At 34.0% G+C, this 24,727-nt stretch overlaps 2 protein-coding genes across 2 annotated transcripts; both read right to left on the bottom strand.

Annotated features, from left to right (window-relative positions):
- Window positions 3,205-5,442, bottom strand: LOC108663595. Its single transcript, XM_018128800.1, has 2 exons — window positions 4,431-5,442; window positions 3,205-3,538 (listed from the first exon to the last, which is right to left on the bottom strand). Exons 1-2 carry the CDS (start codon window positions 5,378-5,380, stop codon window positions 3,205-3,207), a joined length of 1,284 nt encoding a protein of 427 aa, XP_017984289.1. The 5' UTR covers window positions 5,381-5,442.
- On the bottom strand, window positions 10,101-14,749 carry LOC18586500 (serine carboxypeptidase-like). Its single transcript, XM_007009941.2, has 9 exons — window positions 14,293-14,749; window positions 12,832-13,000; window positions 12,523-12,642; window positions 12,223-12,366; window positions 11,957-12,107; window positions 11,645-11,733; window positions 10,838-11,096; window positions 10,597-10,730; window positions 10,101-10,503 (listed from the first exon to the last, which is right to left on the bottom strand). The coding sequence occupies exons 1-9, from the start codon at window positions 14,625-14,627 to the stop codon at window positions 10,378-10,380; spliced, it is 1,527 nt and encodes a 508-aa protein (XP_007010003.2). The 5' UTR covers window positions 14,628-14,749; the 3' UTR covers window positions 10,101-10,377.

Raw genomic sequence — 24,727 nt, 5'->3', positions numbered from 1 at the left:
GGGAGTGGTCTGGAAGCTGACCAAATCATAGATGATGAAACTGTAAGAAAGACTCGAACTATTGAAACTGTGTATGCTAGGTGTCAATTGGCTCTTGTTGTACCAGCTTCATTTGAAGAAGTTGCTCATCATTTTGAATAGATGGCAGCAATGAAAAGAGTTAAAGATGATAGAAAAAAATAATACCTGGTCATTGGTGGACAGACCAAGATATAGACGTGATCGGTGTTAAGTGGATTTTCAAAAGGAAACTCAACTCAGATGGGTCATTGAATAAGTATAAAGCCTGCCTGGTTGTGAAAGGATATTCTTAAATGGCAGGTATCGATTATCAGGAAACCTTTGCTCCTGTTGCAAGAATAGATACCATTCGACTAATCACTGCCATCGCTGCAACTTGTAAGTGGAAGCTCTACCATTTTGATGTAAAGTCAACTTTTCTGAATGGAAAACTTAATGAAGAAATCTACATTGAGCAACCACTTGGTTTCGAGATTGAATCTGATAAAGGCAAGGTGTACCGACTTCACAAGGCTTTGCACGGGGTTAAAGCAAGCTCCACGAGTTTGGTACAGTAAGATTGACTCATTCCTGGTGAATCATGGTTTCTAGAGGAGTCCAAATGAGGCCACTTTATATGTTTTAAAGAAGAAAGATCAATCTCCTCTAATCCTGTTCGTGTATATTGATGATTTATTAATTATTGGAGGTAATTCAACTTAGGTTAATAAACTCAAGGAGTTATTAGAGAAAGAATTTAGCATGTCTGATCTTGGGTTAATGTCATATTTTTTAAGAATTCAAGTCAAGCAGGAAGATGATGGCATTCTATTATGCCAATAGAATTATGTCAAAGAGGTACTTAAATGATTCAAAATGGCCCATTGCAAAGGTGTATCCACTCCTATGGCTATGAATGAAAAATTATCTCTTAATGACGGTGTCAAATTGGAGAATCCTTCTGACTATAGGAGTCTCATTGGATGTTTGTTATACATCTGTGCCACAAGACCCAAGATAATGCATACTGTGAGGTTTTTGTCAAGGTTCATGCAGCAACCATGCCAATCACATGCCATTGCAGCCAAGAGAGTACGGAGGTATTTGAATGGTATAATCACCTTTGGACTCAAATTCACCCAATATGGTGAAATCAAATTAATGGGATATTAAAATAGTGATTAGGCCGGCTCTGTTGATGATGCAAAGAGTACATCTGGCTATGTATTCTCAATTGAAAATGGAGTATTTGCATGGTGTTCTCAGAAACAGGAGACTGTGGCTTAGTCCTTAGCAGAGGCTGAGTATGTCTCTGTTGCAACAACAGCAAACCAAGTAATTTGGTTAAGAAAAATTCTCCATGACCTAGGATTCCCACAAACAACTGCATCAGATTTATTTGTTGACAATAAATCTACATCAGATTTATTTGTTGATAATAAATTTGCTATAGCTATGGTAAAAGATCCTGTGTTCCACGGACGTACAAAACACATCAATGTTAAGTACCACTCACTGAGGGAAGCATAATAGCACAGAGAGAGAATGAAGATAGTCAATGCAAGCATTAAGGGAGAATGTTAACTTATAATGCTTGCATCCGCATGGACACGAAAGGCATATGCATTCCACATAGATTCTGCGCAAAAATAGGAGTCTTTTATTTAAAACTCTATGACTCTACATGTTAAGCTGCATGAAGCTATTTTGTTAAATGTTTTACACTTGTTAATGGATCAAGAACAAGTGTTAGTGTTTAATTAATGTTGTATCTCTTGATATATATGTGTTGTTCTTATCAATGTGAATATAAGACGTTATTTGTTAATAACAAAGTAACTATCTGTTCACCTCTGTTCTACTACCTTTTAATAGAGCATTATATTCGTCTTTGTTGTTAACAGCCGCAGTGTGGTCGGCCGGTGACTGGGAGCACCACCAGCAGGCCACATTGTTTAAAAAAAAAGAAAAAAAAATATTTTAATCTTTTCATATTTTCTATTGACAGTTTTTTCATTTATACGTCTCATTATCTATTTCAAAAACTAATAATCTCGCGTAGAATTTTGATTAAAACTTAAGAGATCTAAGTATTTTATCTTTGTTTTTATGATATTGTTGTGCTCGGATTCTATTGCATCCACATGCATATATTGCAAGCAAACATAGATACTCTATGCTTTTTTTTGGTGTGATGCAGAAACCCTAGAGGTTTAAACTACATTTATTCCCATTCAAAGGCCAACTAGATTATAGTTAATACTTCCAGAGTTCGTTTCCCAGGATTTTCTAACATTTTTCTTCTAAAAGCACACTATTATCCTGTTCTGTTTGAATATGGTATGCATCCAAATGTTGGTATCATTTTAAAAAAAAAAAACTTTAATATCTTATAATATTTTGCAGTTTTTAGAGAAGGAAAATACTTGCTTGGAATTGGATATGAAAGACATTTTAGCTCAATAAGATTGCCAGAAAGATCATATTGCCAGAAATATGAATCTTGAATTTCACTTTCTACATTGAAGTAATGTTCAATAATAATAATAATAATAAAGAGAGAAAATAGAGTAAATAAGTAAACCAGCTTGAAGATTTTAATAACTCTTTGATTCATTTCAGTAGGTAATCTTCAAAAAATCAAGATACCATTGTACCCGCATCCACATGCAAATATTTTTACAGTCATACATAAAAGCCCCAAAGCTTTACACGATGGTTATTCCCATTCCAAGGCCAACTACATTGAATGCAAGCAGTGGAATGACGGAAATCATATTTCAGCAGCCAATTTCTCTAAATCAGCAGCTTCAGATAGTGTACCTCTAGTCCACAGCTTCAGCATCTCCAATGCTGCCTTTGGCTGGTCCATGGGAACCATGTGACAAGCATCGTGAACCTGTAGGTAGACTCTAAGAGAACGAAGGCACAACGTCTTCAATTTACAGTGAAAAGAAACTTCTTTGTTAGAATCTATAGGAACCATCACTCCATCTCTGTAAACAAATTTTGGATCAAACATTAATTCCATGTCTGTACAGGTGGTGCCTACAGAGTGACGGATATATTGCGCTGGAAAAACTAAACTATTTTCTGAGCTTTTGCAACGACTCTTGGCACTTGGATAACTTTCCATGACTTTCAATTCTTAGGTTTTCATTAAATTTACTGCTGCTATATCCAGCATCATAAACTTTCCTAACTTTAAAGAAGATCCACAGACATTAATGCAACTACCGTCCACTGGCTCCCATCTGATTTTGGTTCTTGAAGCAGGACTTTTTGCATCAAACTAAGGAGGGTATGTAGGCAGTCAGCGCAGTATTGATACATGCATGTAACCCCCGATTCAGTTGGAAGAGCTGTTTTGCTTGAAGAGAAATAGGGATCTTCTCTATGTTCACGGTCTTCGGGCTTGCTATCTGCAGATGTGATAATGATCTTTGTTTCAGAAGCATTAACCTCGTTGCAAGCGTTCCCAGTTACATGGAACTTCAACTTTGTACCTAGAATCTTGATTAGTGGTGGATGCAAACAACTTTGATTTAGGAATCAATCATGATTAAGCTGTCTCACATGTATGTATGCAATAAAATTGTCCCATGTTCTCTATTCATCAGTTTCCTGATTTGACCTTTAATTTGCCTTACAGAACTTTAATAAGTTTCGTAAACTATATGGGAAACTACTCAGGAGATATGAAGAGAGAATTTACAGGAATAATAGTTCATGAGGCGGATCATTTTGAGCAGTGGAATGGGAATGGCCAAACTCTTGGAGGATAATAGAAGGAATTGCAGACTATATCAGGTTAAAAGCTGGATATGCACCACCTCACTGGGTAAGACAAATTATTGACCTTTTGTGCATATGTTGAACTTTAAAAATTAAAATATTGTAACTTAGCTTTCATAGCAAACCACTCAGCTTGAATTGACTCATAAGCCCTGTACCAAATTCATTTCATAGCAGTTCCAACATACTAGATAGTAGAACAAGTGAGAGCCATGTTGTAACATATTCCTACATTCAAGCACAGACTCAAACAAAACCTTCGACACAGCACTAACCCATAACACAGCAGGTCCTATCGCAAGAGACCACTCACACTCAACAAGCAAAAGTTCCTTCATACTTAATACAGCCCGAGATTCAAAGCAAGTACAAAACAAAGACCAAAACAAACATCCCAACAATAGATCATCAACCTAACCGATGCTCAGTTCTCTTCACACAACAAGTCATACAACGAAAACAAAGCACCTTGCTTAACATTATATCCAAGAGCAAAAGCAAAACAGAATCCAAAACGTCTTGATGTGTAGACTTCTTGCTTCATTTCAGTAGGTAAATTACAACTAAACAATTCTTTTTCTTCTATTACATTTTAATCAAAAAATTCAGGTACATCAAACTAATAATCCTCAAACCAGTCATCAGTCTCTCCAAAATCGATTGCAATATTTTTTGCGAAATCCAAACCATTAGTTAGCCAGCTATCATCTGTGTGATCTTCTGATTTTGCATCAGTTTTGACATCTTGACTTGTCGTCGCAGCTTCAGAATCCGCGGTATATTCAATATTCATCTCACTTGGTTCACCTTCACCATCCACATCTCTTTCACAAATTTCAGAGTTACTCGACACAGTAACGGAGTTAGAAGCAGCACAAGTGGTTGCCTCCGAAAACACTGGTGAAGTAATTGTAACTGAGTCAAAATCTGCAACATGAGGCATATTCAGAGTCGCATTTTCACCATCCATCGTCCAGGCAGTTTCAGAATCCACAGTATACTCAACATTCATCCCACTTGGTTCACCTTCACCATCCACATCTCTTCCACAAATTTCATAGTTAATCGGCACAGTCATGGAGTTAGAAGCAGAACAAGTGGTTGCCTCCGAAAACACTGGTGAAGTAATTGAAACTGAGTCAAAATCTGAAACATGAGGCATATTCAGAGTCGCATTTTCACCATCCATCGTCCAGGCAGTTTCAGAATCCACAGTATACTCAACATTCATCCTACTTGGTTCACCTTCACCATCCACATCTCTTCCACAAATTTCATAGTTACTCGGCACAGTCATGGAGTTAGAAGCAGAACAAGTGCTTGCCTCCGAAAACGCGTGTGAAGTAGTTGCAACTGAGTCAAAACGCGAAATATGAGGCATATTTATTATGGCATTTTCGCCATACATCGTCCTGGCAGCTTCGTCGTAAGCTAAAGCAGCTTCACAAGCAGTAGGAAAAGTACCAAGCCAAATTCTCTTCCCTCCATTGGGTGCTCGGATTTCAGCCACCCATTTACCCCAAGTCCTCTGCCTAACACCTCGGTAGTTACAGCTTTGATTCTGAGGTCCTCCTTTCCCTTTCATACACCCCTTTTTGGAGCCCTTGGCAGGAGCTTTACACGATTGTTTGGCATCCTTGCTTTGACTCCAGAGCTTGAGAGTGTCAGCAACTGATAAACCATCACGTCTCTTTCTTTTTCTACAAGAATCCGAAGACCGAGTTGAAGCCACCTTAAGATTTTGATCCATCTTGCAATCGTGATCCAATGCAGTAAATAGAAGCTCTGGTATTTGAAACCCTCTTGAAATAACAATTAGCCGTTAAAAATTGAGTGATTTAAACAGCTTCAGACCCCAACAATCTGCAGTTCAATTCAAGAAACAAATGGTCACTATGGACGTAAATACCAGTGATCAACAGAAACAAAGAAAAATGACCATCAGGTATTTCTTTCTATTTTCTAGGTAACGAAGTAAGAAAAGAAAAATTATAATCGAAACTTTCTTCAGATCCGAAACCCTAAACAAAAACTTAACTGAAAAATAAAATCAATCCTAAAAAATCAAGATAAAAAATGTAACTAATAAACGTACCTGTAAAAAGAACCAAGAGAATGAACAAACTTCCAGCTTCAATTCTCTCTGAACAGGTTTTTCTTCTGTTTTATTCTCTAACAAAACACGCTTTGGTTCTTGCTTGTATGGCTTGGTTCCAGGAAACAGAGTAATAAGGAAAGTAAAGTGTGACACCAGACCGGGAAGTGTTCTAACGGAAATCAACTGCCCCGCTTTTATACGTTCCCATTTATGCCACGTCACCAAAAATTACTTTAATCTCCTTAATTAATTGGACAAATAAAATTTCATTACACAATGTATATCCATAACTATATATAGTATATCAACACCAGTTTCAAATTATATTACAAGGAAAGGTGTCGAGGAGATAAGTAGCAACGATTCAATCTGTGATATATACTAATTATAAGTTATAACACAAAAATGCAAAAAGAAAAAAAAGCATCAATCAAAATATCCAGGCTTTGAAGTTTGAAACAAAGATGTAAAACCGTAGAGCAATGATCATAGGAAAAAAGGAAACCATATCAGATGCAACATTACCGCAAAGCTTTATTGCCGTTTCACAAACTGGAACCATCTTGTTGATACAGTTGTAGTCAGACTTCTTAATTACCCCCATGTCGAAAGCATAATCTGTGTAAGCTTTAAACCGGATTGCAGGGTCAGTCAGGCCATTACCAATAGCAAATCCCTGCTAACTACATCGTAGTTTAAGTTAGCAAAAGAGCAAACGAATCCCACCAGAGAGATTTAAATATTAATTAATATCTGCGGATGAGGCAAATGATGGTGATTTACTTTTGAAGATAATTAAGGGGATGGAAGGTTTGAATTTGTGTACTTTTCTTTATCTTTTTTTCAGAGGGAAGAAGGTAAAAATTACTGTTAAATTATGATTTGATATCCATCTTTATGTTGAATTATTAATTAATTAGAAGGTTATATTTAGTTAGTATGATCTTTCTCCTTAATTACAACCTTACAAACTTTGCACACTTACATTGCACTTGTAAACAACTATAAAACAAGTGTTAAGCTTAAAATTTCCTTAAGACATGCAAGACTACTCGCACTGGTATGTGAAAAAGGCAGCTAAGCATATTGTTCAACCAGGACAACGAAGCAAACTGTATTGACATGCTTACACGTGTAATTATCATGCAAGCATTGCAATTTAACATGAATATGGTATTGCAGACAAAAAGCAATTTACCTTGTGGTTAGGAAAAGCAAGTTGCTGATTGTGGATCTTGCAAGGTTTGAAAGATTAGACAAATCTGGTATGTTCTTTATGGTTGATAGTTATAAGAATTTATAATTAGTTGATTAAATGCAAGCTTCAAACCCATCTTGCCATTAACTTTTTTGTGTTTTTTTTTAATGCAGTGTCTTGTATTCCATCTGTGTGTATGTTTTCTTACTACACTAAAAGTTTTATATAACTGGTTTCAAAAATTTCCGGTTTCTTTGAGTGGTACACAACTGAAAGTAGGAGCAAAAGGACACTTCCGTTTAGGTTAAGTAAGCGCATTCTATATGCATTATTAGTCAGTTTATCCGAATATGCTTGTTGGTTTTATTTTCTAATATTGTTATGAGAGTCATCTGCAAATGAATAAGCTCTGCAAGGACTTCACTTACAATAACAATTGGGCCATCTTCACGACATCATGCAGAGACCACTAGCACAATAATGTTTGGGCAGAGGGTGAGTTTCTTTGAAAAATATTGCTATATAAAAGTTGAGGAATTCTCCTGTCAAATGCATGCAATATTCTCTGTTTAATTCTTGACCAGCCTCTCTCCCTTTCTCTTTGTTTTGTTATTTTGCCATGGCATTTTCATCTTCCTTATACTTTGATATATGCAACATATATAAATTCTGCATCTTTCAGTCTTTGAATTTTCCTGGTTTTGTGGATTTCCTCTCAGCATGTAAATGGAGCAGGCTTCCTTTGCTGGATATTGTTTTCGTCCATTAAATTGAAATTGGAGGCAGCACTACATTGATTTATACAACAGAACTGGTATAAACTTGCCGTAGTGGGTGGAAGTTGTTGCACTATGTCTTAATCACAATTAGAGTGTGTCATTGTCATGCATTAACTGAATTGTAGAAGGATATAGCTTCCAAGGGTTTTGCCTGCTCCTTTGAGCTGACCAAGAAGAATGTTCATTAACTATGGCAGGGTTTGAGTGAGAAAGATTCCCTGTAGTAGCTAATTAAGTGTGGAAATATTCTACAAGCAAAACAAATTGAGCTTTTCTGCTACTTGGTTGTTGGTTAGGTATCAGTTCCCTACTATTTTTGGAGCCAACCAAAGCTTATGCTGCATGACTAAACCTTAGCAAAATGGAAAGCTAGGGTGTATGAAATCTGAGGTGGGATCCTTTATTTAGAAATGGCCAGCATTGCTATTTAATGTGTATGCATGTACATATGTGCATCCACGTTAGCATGCATGCATGTGTCTGTATTCATGTATCTTAGTGTATCCATTTTGCTTTATAGCTAAATGCCTGAACCATAAATGTTGATGAAAAGACTGCATTTGTTTTATATATTATCTTTTTAATGATGAGTTGATGAGGCAGCCTAATAACTTGTTTTTTTGCAGCAATGAAAATTGTAAATATGGTAAAGCTTAAAGAAGAGTTTGATTATGAAAGTTTATATCGGAAGCTTCAGAGTCAAGTAGACCATCTCACCACAGAAATTGATGGACAACAGAAGTTGTGGGAGAGAGACAAATATGATTTGGATAAGCAATTGCAGGAATGTCAAGATTTTTTTTAAGATAAAATACTTTAACTTTTTAAGTTTTAATTATAATTTTATGCTAGTTTATTAATTTTTGAAACGTACAGTCCATCCAAAAAAATATTTTTTACTAAATACATAAATTCAGCAATTAGTCAACTGTTAAAATTTTCGTTAATTTAATGATGTAATAATATTGAAAAGATAATTTTACTTTTTATTAATTTTAAAAATTATTATTATATAAATTATATTTTTTTTATTTTAAATTTTTTTTCAAAAAGAATTTTCTAGCAAGTTAGGGGAGGAGAGCACCTGCTGTGGGGTGGTTGGCTAGTGAATGGGAGCACCACCAGCCGGCCACATTTTTTAAGAGGAAAAAAAAAAAAGAAAAAAGAATATTTTAATCTTTTCATATTTTCTATTAACAATGTTTGCATTTTTATGTCTCATTGTTTATTTCGAAAACTAATAGTCTCGTATAGAATATTTGTTAAAACTTAAGAGATTTAAGTATTTTATTTTTGTTTTTATGATATCATTGTGCTAGGATTCTATTGCATCCACATGCATATATTGCAAGCATACATTGCAAGCATACATAAATACCCTATGTTTTTTTTTTTTTGGTGCGATGCAGAAACCCCAGAGGTTTATACTACATTTATTCCCATTCTAAGGCCAACTAGATTGTAGTTAATACTTTTTTTTTTTAATTATAGTTAATACTGGTTCCAATATTCGGTTCCCAGGCTTTTCTAACATATTTCTTCTAAAATCAAATTATTATCCTGTTCTGTTTGAATCTGGTATGCATCCAAATGTTGGTATCATTTAATAAAAAAACTTTAATATCTTATAATATTTTGCAGTTTTTAGAGAAGGAAAATACTTGCTTGGAATTGGATATGAAAGACATTTTAGCTCAATTAAATTGCCAGAAAGTTCATAACTCTTTGATGCAAGATAAAGTTGCTGAATTAGGAATGAGTTCAGAACTGAGCAAGGTAGCTTTCTTTGATCAAAATTTGCTGCGGCTGTTTTTATACATATATTTAATATGATCCAAGCAAGTCTCTACAATGTTTGGTTGATAAACTAAGAATTTTTTTTGTTGATAGTGGACCTCTTATTGTATAAAAGCCTTTTTCATAATGTTATGGTCTTGAATAGCAGCCTTACTTCAACCTTGTACCTAGAATCTTGATTAGTGTGGATGCAAACAACTTTGATATAGGAATGAATCATGATTATATTGTCTCACATGTACGTATGTCAAAAGAACCAGAAAAATGAACAAAGTTCCTGCTTCGATTCTCTCTGACCAGGGTTTTGTTTCTTTCCCTCTAAGACAAAGAAACTCTGAATTTTTGAGGTTTGGTCTTTCTTCTTTTTTTTTTCGAACTGAACAAGCTTTGGTTTTTGCTTGTATAGTTTGCTTCTGGGAAACAGTGCAAAATATACTTTAATCTCCTTCATTAATTGGACAAATAAAATTTCATTAAACAATGTGTATCTATAACCATGTATAGTAATTAAGTAAGCCAGCTTGAAGATTTTTATAAGTCCTTGATTCATATAAGTTCAGTAGGTGATCTTCAAAAAAACAAAGATACCATTGTACTAGCATTAACATGCAATTATTTACAGGCATACATAGAAACCCCAGAGCTTTACGATACGGCTATTCCCATTCTAATGCCAACTAAATTGTATGCAAGCAGTGCAATGATGGAAATCATATTTCAGCAACCAATTTCTCTGAATCGGCAGCTTCAGATAATGTACCCTTAGTCCACCGCTTCAGCATCTCCAATGCTGCCTTTGGCTGGTCCATAGGAACCATGTGACCTGCATCGTGAACCTGTAAGATCATCACACAGTTATGTCAACATCACCTGCAAATTATTAGCTATCAATAGATAAAGACAAAGGCAGGGTTGGGTAAAGAGAAGACCTTTAGGAAACCAAGAGGTCCATGAGTTTTCAAGACTCCTGCTTCTGAGCCATCAACGACAAAAGGAACCTCAGGAGATGCTACAAACTCCTTCTGACCAGACCATTCCATTGCATGGACCCATCTCGAATTGCCTGTTCAAGAAAAATTACATGACCACATTCACATACAAATTGGCGAAGTAAATAGCTAGATGTATCTGATATAAAATATTTTTATCACTAATTCATGAAATACTTACCAAGCCAGTTGCAGATGAGATCATATTCTCCAGCATATACAAGAAGCTTGACACCATCCTCTAGGAGAGCAGGAATGCCAACTTCAAGATTCCTCATCCAGTCAACCAGCATGGCCTGATACACTGTAGGACTGCAGGACACAAAGTCAATACTCCCAACTCCAAGGGCATCCCTAACAGATTCCTGGTTCAGAAATGTCTCCATGTTTGAGAAGTCATAGCAAAGGCTCCCTTCACATTTCGTTCTAATGTCGTAGTACTGCAGACAACACATTAGTGCATGTCAAATTTTACTCAAAGAATCATAAGGGGTCAGGACACAGATTACTTTCATCAACAGCTTATTCAGAGCGAAGAGGTAGTTATAGGTAAGTGATTCAACAATAACAAAAAATATCTAGATATCCTTTGCTCATAAAGAAAGAATTCTGAAAAAAAAAAAAAAAAAGAAAGAGTATATGACATGAAGATCAATTGCGGGCCCTACTACTTTTTCTCATCAGGCAAATTACATTGCTTGAGCAAAAACACTTCTTCAGATTTTCCACACAAAAAGATAGTTTGATTATGCCATGAAATGATGCACATTATAGTTTACAGGATATTACAACCAGAACAAGAATGAGAACAACCCATTCATGCAGATAATCCATCAAATATGTTTTTAAGCATTAAAGGGTAATTTTAATGTGCCACGACCTAAGCAAAGCAAACAACTGAATAAAGAATAAAGTAGAAAATATGACAAGCAATGGCTCTCCTTGAACAAGACACCAAATAAAATAAAAACAAAATTACATCTCTTACATTTGTATCGCCAGCAAGTGCCATGATGCCAGTGAATATGGCATTGCAGACAAAATATGAAGCCATGCAAGAGATTGTGCCATCAGTGCCTGAAATTTTTTTTTTTTATTTCCAAAAGAAGAAAAAGTGTTGAGGAGATAAGTGGCACCAATTCATTCTGTGATATAAATCTTATAAGTTATAACACAAAAATGCAAAAAGAAACGAATAAGCATCAATTAATATTTCCAGGCTTTGAAGTTTAAAACAAAGAGGTAAAACTGTAGAGAATGATCATAAGAAAAGAGGGAACCATCTCAGATGCAACATTACCACAAAGCTTTATTGCCATTTCACAAACTGGAACCAGCTTGTTGATACGATTGTAGTCAGACTTCTTAATTACCCCCATGTCCAAAGCATAATCTGTGTAAGCTTTATACTGGATTGCAGGGTCAGTCAGGCCATTACCAATAGCAAATCCCTGTTAACCACATTGTAGTTGAAGTTAGCAAAAGAATTGATTCCAAACAAGTTGTAACTTTCAGAAATAACTAAAAAAACATGTAGAAGCTTGACATCATAAATTGGTAACATACCTTTAGGTTTATATGAATTCCATCTTCAGCTTTGTTTCCTTGGTGGACTCGGGCAGCAAAAGCTGGAATGTAGTGCCCAGCATATGATTCTCCAGTTATATAAAAGTCATTCTTTTCAAACTCAGGGTGTTCAGCAAAGAATGCCTAACATAATAAAAACAGCCCAATCAAAACAACAAAGTTATTCATTTTTCCTCAAAATATTGAGTGATGTTCATTCACCTTTCATAGTATTGACAACAAGTAATTCAGTGGAGTAAACAATTATGCCAAACTCCTTGCAAAAATAAACAAACTAACCTGTAAGAAGTCATATAGGTCGTTGCTAACTTCATCTTCATTATGACGAATGTCCCTTCTATCAGAACTATAACTAAAGCCAGTACCAATGGGTTGGTCCACATACAGAAGGTTCGATGCCTACAACATAAAACCGAAAAAGGGGAAAGAAGAAAAAGAGTCCATCAACCATTGAAGCATCTCAAAGTCAAAACTATTTAATATCACATAATATATCAGAAAGATAAGAAATTAATCATTGTTTGCAGTGATACTTAATAGGGGCAAATATCAAATCCCAAAGAAGGAAGAATATGAAGAAGAAAGTACCATGTCCCAACCATACTGATTCCAAATAAGAGACATGTTATCAGCAATGGTGAAAGGACCATTTTCATAAAACAAAGCCAATTCACTACTACACCCTGGCCCTCCAGTCAACCAGATTACAACAGGGTCCTTTTTGCTATTTCGCGATTCAAAGAAGAAATAGAACATTCTGCAAAAAATCAGCTAAACGTCAAACCAAATTGAAAAAGAAAATAAAGTAGCATTTAAAGGGTGAAAAGGAAGGGAGGGATCTAGCGAGTAAGCAGTTTACACATATTCATTAGCCCACCATAAAGGTAGTTCATTGAGAATTTTCTTTCCTTGGTTTCAGAAAAATGATTGAAAACATGGAAATAAAAAAGCCATCGACTGTAAAAGCTGATAATAGTATATTAAATGAAGAATGCTTGTACAATTTTAAGCTTTAATTAATCTAGCAGCATCACAAGAAAGTTGCAACGGTCTGGAAAACATGGCATCGTATTGATAATAAGATGCTTAAATTAATAAACACTGTGAGATAATGTAAAAAAGCAACCACCTACAGCAACCATTAAACTCCATCAAACTAAGATAACCAAATACACTGACTAAAACATTAAACAGCACAGACATTTCTGTTTGACTCTAGTTGTTCCACATAAACCTATTATATCTAGAAAGATACCATTTTTAAAAAATTATTAAAAAAGCTAGAGGGTTTTGGTTTTACCAAGCTTCAAGAGAATTTAGCCAGAGAACTTCACCGAGAAACCAAATATATTTCAGCGGTTTTGAGGTTAAACCCTTAAAGCCACAAATAATCACCAAATACCTTAGGGAAAAAACAAAGACACATTGATGCATTAACAATTTTAAAAAGGTGCAACAATTTTAATCTTTAACCATGAATCACAAGAATTTTGCCTAAAAAACATAATAAGCACCTCATTGTCCAATTTCATGGGCTTTTTAGTAATTAAGGTTAAACCCCACACCAACCTCCCTTCAAAAAAAAACAAAAAAACAAAAACAATTCCAAGGTTAAAAGTCGAAAATCTTACCCAAAAAAATGTAATAAAATTCTTCAATTTAAGAATTAAATTAAATTAAATCCAAAATATCACCCCAAAATTCTTAAGTTTCAAGATTAACCACCCCAAACCCCAAAAAAAAAAATCCACCCTCCCAAAAAAAGGATTAGAAAAACGCAATTCCTAATCCAAAAATCCAAGATATCACCAGCAAAATAACCCACAGAATAATCAACTCATTTTCCAATTCATGAGGTTTTAAGTATTAAAACCCCAGAAAGTTACAAAAAAAAAACCCCAAAAGCGTAAAAAAGTCATGTAATTATCTCATTCGCCAATTAAGAAACAAAAATAATTACCATTCAAAGGCTTTTAGTATTAAACACCTTCACTCCNGACCCACCTAATACCCCCAATTTAAAAAAAAAATCCAAAATTTTCGATTTACCTGGCATCATGAGAATTAGCTAGCTTGTAATAACCAGCATGGTGACCCAAATCCTCAACGGAAACCCCACCAGGCACCGCCAAATTCGGGAACTTGAACCGCTTCTCCACCAACCTCGAATCCTCCGGTAAGGAAACCTGGCCTCCATCAACGACGTTGACTTCCTCTTTAGGAAACAAATTCAACTCCCTTATCAACTTCTTCGCATGTATCGAGGGGAAACTTGATCCTCCGAGTCGCCGCTCGTCTAAGAAGGAGGAAGCGGCCGCGGAGGAGATGGAAATGAGGAAGAGAAGGGAAACAGAAAACAGGTATAAGATTTTCGGATTTGCCATCTTTTCTTTTTCTCTTTGAGAGTAAGGAAAGGAGATCGTGAGAGAAATGAATATTTATAGCGAGCGAGGAAGAAACTGACAGTCTGATTTAGTGGGGAATGGTAGTTGTCAGTTGTTATTTCTCTATGTAGGTGAGATTTTTTTTTTTTGTTTTTTTGCTAGTTTAAATAGATAAATTGCTCTATTTTTTTATTAAAAATTTGTCATAAACTTGTAAAAGACTAATTATGAATTTAATAATTATTAATCAAGTTAAATCATCATGCATGATTAAGTTAGTTTATTGTTCTTGTGAATTAATTTATTTAAATTTTTTGATGATTCATTAATGATGGTTGAATATATTACTTTTCAAAATCTATTGTATTCACTTCCATACCTAACTTAAAGATTTAATCCTAAATTTTGATCCATTTAATATCCATATTATGATATTTATCAATTTCATATCTAACATACATGACTTTTACGTGTAAATTTTTTAATATAGGACAGCTTTTTCATGAGAAGAAGAGTTTAATGTTACATTTCTATTTTGTTGTTTATCAATTTTTTAAACTATTACAATAGAGTACTTAATTAATAAATAAAATTAAAATTAAATCACATATTAAATTTTGTTTATAATGAAGTTTTGGGGCATACAAACAGCTGATTCGATCAATTCAATATTAAAATTTTAAAAATAAACTTACTTTATGTAAAAATTAAATCAAATTGATCGAAAATCGATCAAACTGAAATAAATCTTTTATAACATTTGATAAATTTAAAAATAATATATATATATATATATAAACATGTTCAAGTAAATTCAACACTATTTTAAATTCAATATATATTCACTAAATAATGTAAAAACTAAAAAATATATTAATAAAATAATTTTTAATTTTTATTTAATTCAAATTTAATTGAAAATTTAAATAATTAAAAATTAAACAAAATTGATAAAAATAAATAAACTTGTAAAATCTAACATTTCGAAAACTGTTATAATCAAATAAAAAAAATCAAACTCATTTCGATTCAATCGAATTTTTCAATTCAAAATTATTTTAAGCTCGAGCTCAAATTTGATAATAATAAAATCGAACCAAGTTAAATTTGAGGGATTGCCGCAATTATATAACCTAAACTCAACAGGGGATTGACTAACAAAAAAACCTCAATAGGGTTCTGTATATATTAAAAACTAAATTTTTATACTCTCTCTTGAATCAGTAAAATGAATTTATTAAATCAAATTCAAACATAAAAAAATAAAATTAAACAAATTTAAATAAAGTTAAAATTTTAGATGAAAGTGATGATGTGGTGTGCGGTGGTGGTGTTATTTGTTGCCTTGGATTGCCGGGGTAAAGGAAAAGGAAAGGAGGAGGGAGATTGTGTGTAACGAGGCCCACCGTTAAAGCAAGAGTGCACGCCACATGATTTTCATTCTCTTACATTTCTTTTCTTTGATAAATCCTTTTTCTAGTACTCTTTATTCCCTTTGTTTTCTTTCCCTTTGAATTGCTTTGTTTTGTTTTTTTCCCCTTTGAATTGAATATGTAAATCAATTTTACTTTACATTTGTGGCACAAAGTTCCCTTGTTGAGTTAGATCATAAGATTGACTTTCAGATGTTTTAAGAGAAGAATCAAGACTAAACCCAATGCAATAAATTTTGAAATTCACATTCACTCTTACTAAAATGAATATTATTAGTTCTAAAACTAAATTATTATTCAATATTGATAAAATTTTGGATGAAATACTCTCACTTTTTAAGTTTTTATCAAAATTATACGGTAATTCATTAATTTTCAAAATAAACATTTCGTTTTAAAAAAATATTTTTCGTTTGATATGTAAGTTTAATTATTAGTCAACTATTAGTGTTTTTATCAATTTGATGACGTGACAATAATAAAAAAATAATTTTATATTTAATTAATTTTTAAAATTATTATTATATAATTTTATTAATTAAAAAAAACTCCCCGTCTAGGAGGCACTTGATCTAGTCCTCCCCTTTCTTGGCTGTGCTTCCTATTTTTTTTTAATTTTTTAATAATAAATGTAATAGTAATTTTTAAATTAATAAAAAAATGATACTTTAATTTTTTAATAATCTCTATTAACAGTATTTTCACTCTTAAGATAAAGTATTTATTTTGAAAATTAATATATCCTTTTGAAATTTTAATTAAAATTTAAGAAAGTGAAACTATTTTTCCCTAAAATTTTTTGACTTTATTAGAGAATTTAAAGTTCATATTGATCGGTAAAGGTTTGGTGCAAAGAAAAGTTTGGTGGTAAAGTCCATCACACAATGAATAATAGGAGACATGGCAGCTGTAAGTCAAGACAGTAAATCTAATAAAGCTCAATTTTCAGAACAATAGGAGTAACTTCCAAACTGCGGAGCTTAATGCGTTGGATAAAGGAGAAAAGAAAAAGTAGGTCGGTGCCCAATATTGAAGGAGAAGATGGATCTTCTTTTTTTTTCCGAAGATGAAACGTCTTTCACCAAGAAAGTAAAAGAAGGCAAAAGGAAATTAGCTTGTCTTTTTATTTATTTATTTTGAGAGTTAAGCCACGTGAAATCCAATGCACATCAAAGACAGTGATTAAAAGGCAAGCTTATTCACACAAAAACGAAACTATATCTTGCATTTATGGGAGAGACAGTCCTGTCTGTCCTGTTAAGTGCAACCATCATAGACAAAGAATGTGAACGTATCCTGGAAGGTGGAAGCTATTGCTTCAACGTTTCTATTGCCTCGTCCTTGTGTCAGCATTGAACGTTATCTTGTGAATGAAGATTGGAAGGAAAACCTAACAGCAAACAGGCCTCATCAACTCTTCACTATAATTACAACGCTTGTGTGGACATTGAAACGTGTCATGTAATTATTGCAGCTGTTTCTTGCATTGCTGCCCATCTCAATTCTCAAAGCAAGGACAATTAGAAACCCGTCTCAGTTTATGGGCTCCCCAAACAAAGACACTAGATTTTTATTTACAAGTAAATTGCATTTATACTTTTTTCAATCTGAAATTATTTGCAAATTGAAATTATGATTGCGTAAGTTGTTTTTTTTTGTTTTAAATATTAAATTAATATGGAAAACTTGATACATGAAAATTCAATTGAAATTAAATCATAAAATTGAGGAAAAAAATAATTGTAATTTTTTCAAAATAATAAAAATCACATTCATATTGATCATTAGAAAGATATTCATATTAATTTACTTTATATCAAAGATAGGAATGTTATGCATTCTAATTTAAAATTTGGGAATGTAAATCACATTTCTAATACCATGCACTTTCTATGAGACAATATTAATAGAAAAATGTACTTTTTTTGTCACATAATTATAGTGCATATTTTTTTAAAATAAAAATTCTATCAAACTTTTGAATATAGTTTATATTCATAAAATTTCAATAATACTATGTTATTGATATTCATAAAAGGTTATTGACAAAGTACAAGGATGCAAAAAGAAATTAGACAATAGTTATGAAAGCCGATTATGTATTTTAACATTTTTTTTTTTTAAGAAAAGATTGCCTTTCATTACTTTACCAAACAGTCACACAAAGTGAGAACATTTGATTAAAAAAACTATAGCTCCACAAAGAAACGAATCCCCACTCTGTTTGGTGCTTACCCCATAAAAATGAACCTCATTAAAAAACCTTATTATCTAAGGAAAAAGAGTACTCATTTAGCATGCGGTGTTACACCCTTAAGTACCAATCAGATTACCCCTTTGTTCCCAAAAATCTATTTTTATGACAATCCAGTACATGCCGGATAGACATTGGCAACTCTTCTGACTTGTTCCACTCTAACAGCTCCCCATCCATCCCTTGCGCAATCTGGGCAATACAATGTGCCACCGTATAGTTCACTCTTGGACTAGAACCAATCGATTGGCATCTAATTCTTTCCCTCAGCACTAATTAGTCTTCATTTAGATGGCCCAATGTTCCCCTAAGTTCCCTCATCTTAATCCACTCTGCTATCAATTGGTTGTCCACAATAATATCTGCAACCTGAATATTTTCTTTTTCACAGCAAGATGATGCCCAGATCAGAGACAGCAGCTCAGTTTCTTCCACTTTTAAAATTGTCTGCAATTTCTTTGCTGCTGCAAAAAGAAAGTCACCATCCGCGCCTCTGATTATAAAACCCGCTCCCACTCTATTTGTTCGAGCAATCTGGTCCAGCGCAGCGTCAACGTGTAAAGTGTTTCCTCTAGGCTAGAAGCACCTAATATTATTCTCCCTAATTCCTCCATTCGTCCATCCATTAGTCGAAGTAGAAAGGTACTCATTCTTCACGTCGCAGCCAAGTTGAAGGACTTGTACAGGATCCATAAGTTGCTTCTTAAAAATCCTTAGGTTCCTTGATTTCCAAATTGCCCATAGTATACATGCTATTTCTTCCAAGTCCTCCTGACCAACGCTGCCTCCTAATTGAAATAGCTAGTCCAAAATCGAATGATAGTGAACTTCAATATCTCTGAATCCCCACATGGAAATCAACCAAATTGCTTTTGCAAACTGACAGCAGCATAGGATATGGAATGCATTTTCCTCCGCTATCTAGCAAAATTCACATTTTATCTCAACATTAACCTTTCTTTGGCTTAAAGCTTGTCTTGTAGGAAGTGCTCCTTTCACAGCTTTCCATACAAAGATAATTTTCTCGGAATATTTAAACTCCAAAGCTTTAACCAAGAAAACATCATAATTACCATGCGAAGCACCAGACATGGAGTAAACTGGCCTCGACACCAACAAGCGATATCCAGATTTAATGGTATACTCACCATGTTTATTATCGCTCCATACTTGTCTATCTGGCAGAACCCTCCAGCTAAGTGGAATTGATAGAATTAGGTTGCTCTCATATGGGGGAAAATAGCTCATTACTTTCTTAATATCCCACATGGCCTTCTCCTCATCAAATTGTGACAACATCGTTGATGCATTTACATTCGCCTCATAGGCCATTGTAGCTCTTGGAGTATCATATGGTATCCACAAGTCCTTCAAAGCCCTTATATCCCTACCATTGCCGACTCTCCATATCAAGCCTTTTTCTAAGACAACTTGACTTTCTCTAATGCTCCTCCATACAAAGCTTGGGTTGGACCCTATTGGTGCTTCCATGAAACTAACCTTGGGGAAATATCTTGCTTTTAGTATCATTTAAGCAAGTGTTTGTTATTGCATTTGCAAATGCCAACCTTGTTTGGCTAACATCGCTAGATTGAAGCTGTTCATGTCACGAAATCCCAAACCACCAAAAAATTTCAATAAGCACATCGACCTCCAACTCTTCCAATTAATTTTTTGCTTCACGTCATCACCACCCCACTAAAATCGAGCTATCACAGAGTCAATCTCATTGCAAATACCCTGCGGAATCTTAAAACAACTCATAACATGATTAGGCACTGCTTGAGCCACTACTATAATTAAAGTTTCACGTCCAGCTGTCGACAGTAACTTGTTTTTCCAGTTTAGCACTCTCTTCATGACTTTTTCTTTCACATACGCAAATATTTGCCTTTTAGAACCTCCACTTACTAGTGGCATCCCAAGATAATAGCCCTCCCATTGACAATTATCAATACCCAGTAGCTGGTAAACCATCGCCCTATTTTCCTCTTTAGTATTTCTATTGAAAAGTATCGCAGACTTACCACAATTAATCTTTTAACCAGATGCTAACGCATATCGTTCACAAATACTTTTTAAAGCCAACACCTCTGATCTTTTTGTTTTTCCAAACAACATGCTATCATCTGCAAAAAGGAGGTGTGTAACATTCGGACTTTCTCGATAAATTTCGATTCCCAAGATGACCTTTGCATCTTTAGCCATAGCCAAAAGACTTGAAAGAGCCTCAGAAATAATTACAAATAAATATGGAGATAAAGGGTCCCCTTGTCGGAGTCCCTGTGATGGTACAATTTTACGTCCTAGATCTCCTTTGACCAGCACTGAATAAGTCACTGAGGTAAGGCATCTCATCATCGTCTCAACGAAAAGTATATTAATCCCCATCTTCTTCATTATTTCCTGCACAAATATGCACTCAACTCTGTCATAGGCTTTGCTCATATCTAATTTCAAAACAAACTTACCCATGTCTCCTTGCCTTTTATTATGAAAATAATGAATTATTTTATGGGCCATAATAATATTATCTGAAATCAACCTCCCAGAGACAAATGCACCCTAATTTTCGGCCATTATATAAGGCAGGATAGATTTAATTCTGTTGGTGAGCACCTTTGAAGCAATTTTGTAAGGAACATTGCATAAACTGATAGGTCGAAATTGGCTAACCTGTTCTGGCTGGGCAATTTTTGGGATGAGCACAAGTAAAGTGTGATTTATCTTCAGATCATTCACCTTACCCTCCAAAAATTCAACAACAAATTTGTGGATATGCTTTCCCATCTTATGCCAATATCTTTGGAAGAACAAGGCAAGTTGTCCATCAGGTCCTGGAGCTTTTGTAGGATGCATCTGAAAAAGGGCTATTCTAACTTCTTCAAAAGAGATGTTGGCACTCAATTGTGTATTCATCTCCTCTGTTACCTTCGGTTGTATGGCCATAAAACATCATCTATTGGAGTTGGCCACGAGGTAGAGAATAAGTTTGCAAAGGCATCACTTGCTTCATCAAGCATCTCTCCCTGTGAATCTATCCGTTCTCCACTATCTTTTTTGAAAACCCAAATTGTATTCTTCCTTCGTCTTTCAGAAGCACGACTATGAAAGAACTTGGTATTCTTGTCACCATCCCTTAACCATTCCGCTTGAGATCTTTGCTTCCAAATCAATTCTTCAGTCTTTAACATTTCATAAAGCTCATTTTGTATCTGCTTAGCTTTTACAAATTGGCCATCCACTTCATGAGCAACCTGCAACTCTCTCCTTTTCTTTTTGATTTTCCCTTGAATTTCTTTAATAGGGTTTGGTTTGAGCAGTTTAATTTCCTCTTAATCACATCCAACTTATTTATAGACCTGTTTGAATTCCCTTCGCAATTCTCCATTTCATCCAAAATTAATTGCTCACAACCAGGCTCATTTGTCCATGCCGACTTAAAATGCCATCTTCGATTCTATGTCCGCCTCCTAGGATGAAACAATTCAATTCATTGCATCACATGATTAGAGACTCCCATCACATAATTAAATACCGGAGTTGAAGGAAACATATCACACCATTCAGAATTACCCAAAGCTTGATCTAGTCTGCACCTTATATATTCACTCGCCTTCCTATTTTTCCACCAAGTAAACCTAAGTCCTATAAACCCTAAGGGTATGGTTGGTTGGGGGGAATGGAATAGTCATTCCTCTCTTATTCTCATTTTTGAGATAAAACTGTATTTGGTTCGATAGAATGATTATTCTGAAAAATAACTATTAAAAAAGAAGCCTGAATAGCTATTACTAAAGCCCTCCTTGGTAATGGCTATTCCAAATTATTGAGAATAAGAAAAAAAATTGATTAGATAAATATATCCTTTTACAATTTAAAAAATTACCTTATAAAAAATACTAAACCTATTTTTTTCTCTCTCTTCCTCACTCCTCTCTTTAAAGCACAAAATAAACAAAATTTTTTACTTTATTTTCGAAAAAAAGAAAATGAAAATATTTAAATATTATTTAATATGTTAATATTATTTAACTATAATAAATATTATAAAACATATTATTTAATATTATTATTTGAATATAATAAATGTAATAAAGAATATTATTTAGTATTATTTAAATTTAATGAATAATATATTTTATCTTTTAATATTAAATATTATTTAATTATAATAAAATGTTTAATTAGCTTCTAATACAAAATATTATTAAATTATAATAAAAATATGTTTGTATTCTGGTGAAAATATTATTTAATTATAGTAAAAGTTATTTTGATTTTATTGCTCAGAATATTTTTATCTTTTAACAAAATAAATTCTTTAATTTTAATAAAGAGCATTTTTTTTCATCATAGTTTTTTTGTTTTTTAATTAAAAAATCTTTAAATTTTAATAAAATGTATTTTTATCATTTACCCATTATTCCTTAATCATTCTTAAAATGATTCCTGCCAACCAAACAATGAAATATGTAATAATAGCAATTTCTATTCTATTCTATTCCCATGAACCAATGTATATAATAGTTATTCTTCTTCTATTCTATTCTCTTTGAATGATTATTTTATTTTTATTTTATTCTTTTTAGTAAACCAAACATGCTGTAAATCTTTTAAACCACAATTAGAGCAAGCCTCTCGAAATTCCCGCATTCTACCTTCATTGCGTTCTAATCCTCCCTCTTTTTCACTGGCATAAAAAACTTCATTGAAATCTCCCATGCAAAGCCAAGCCATCTGATTTTGCGTATTTAACTGCCTCAATAAATCCCATGCAACCTGTTTTCCTTTGACACACGAGCTCCCTTAAAAACCTATCACTCTCCATTTACACCTTGGAGACATAATAACTGTGTCAATATGATTTTTGGAATATGAACTAATTGACAATCTTGTTCCATGCCAAAGCTAATCCACCCGATCTACCTTCAAAATCAACAACCAAACAATTATCCATGCACATCATCACCCGAATTCTCTGCATTTCTACATTTCTTTTCTTTGTCTCCATAAGAAAAACAATGTCGGGATTTTAACTTCTCAAATAGTCGAGAAGCAATTGAATTATTCGATAGTTCCCGAGCCCTCGACAATTCCAGCATAACAGCTTCATTTATTTAAGTGGTGCTGGCCCCTCTAGCCACTTTGCACCGCTAGTTCAAAAGCTGGTTCATGTGCCATTTTTAACTTCTTTACAACCTCCTCTTCCTGGTTGACTATCAATTTCATTTTCCGTTTAACGTTCCTTGACATGCTCACCCCCATTTTCATCTTAGAGATTAACATATCGCTCCTATCCTCATTGACACCAGACACCAAATTCTTATCAGTATCCTCCGTGTTTGGTTGTCGCTCGTTGTCGTCATCACTATCTTGCAAAAAAGATTCCTCACCCAGAGCAGCACCATTTCTCCAATTATTTTCTTCCATCTACTTTCTCCCGTCCCTTCCAGCACAACAGGATTCACTGTCGTCTTTTCCATCTTCACTCTAAATCTCACTTAGTGTTCTCGAAGTGAATCTGGTACCCTTTCCTCTGTCTTTACTACTATTATCATTTTCACCAGTCGATTTACCCCTACTAATCCCACCCTTTTGTTCCTTCGATCCATGAAATACATGTACAGCCCTCTTTTTATGTGGTGGAGTGATAAAGAAAACTCCATATTGGTTATGCAGTTCATTTTCATTCTCATCCAAGCACTAATTCCTACACTCTTGCTCCTGGTGCCCAATAATGCCACATTTAAAACAGAACTTTGGTAGTCTCTCATATTGCACATTAATCCATTTGGGTTGACCATCCTCCATGGATATCATAACTGCTCTTCTCAATGGTTTTGATAGATTTAAGGCAACCCTAATTCTCAGAAATTTGTCTCTTAAATCATCGTCTCCGCCATCTACATTGAGAAACCGACCAACCTTATTGTCGATCCAATTGTGGTTTGTTTTGACATTAATCTAGTCGGCAATCTAGTAATATGAACCCAGAACTCCTCAGTCCCAAAATCAATATCATCTGGTTCCATCAAGTCAGCATCAAAATCCTTTAAGACTATCAAGTTTTTATCAACTCCATAGCCTGCTTACTTTGATACGTTCAAGATCATCTTTATCATCAAAAGTGAAAAAAAAAAGATTTGTTCTTTGATTTCTTTAACAACCAAACTACCCCTAATATTCCACAAACTCCCTAGGGTTTTAATCATCGTATCCTTGTTGATTTTCTTACTCTTCCATATCGAACCTAGTAAGCAAAAGGCTACTCAAGGATCCTTTGTAAGCCTTTCTATCAATTTTTAAGTGAGAATTCTTATCCTTAGATAGCCTAAAAGTTTTCCATCTATCCTTCAAATCCTCCATGACTACAATACAGTAACTACCTCAGTTGTGTTTAACGTAATTAC

This window comes from Theobroma cacao, chromosome 10 (assembly GCF_000208745.1).
Source record: "Theobroma cacao cultivar B97-61/B2 chromosome 10, Criollo_cocoa_genome_V2, whole genome shotgun sequence".
Taxonomy (NCBI): Eukaryota; Viridiplantae; Streptophyta; class Magnoliopsida; order Malvales; family Malvaceae; genus Theobroma; species Theobroma cacao.
This window is presented reverse-complemented; position numbering and strand designations above follow the sequence as displayed.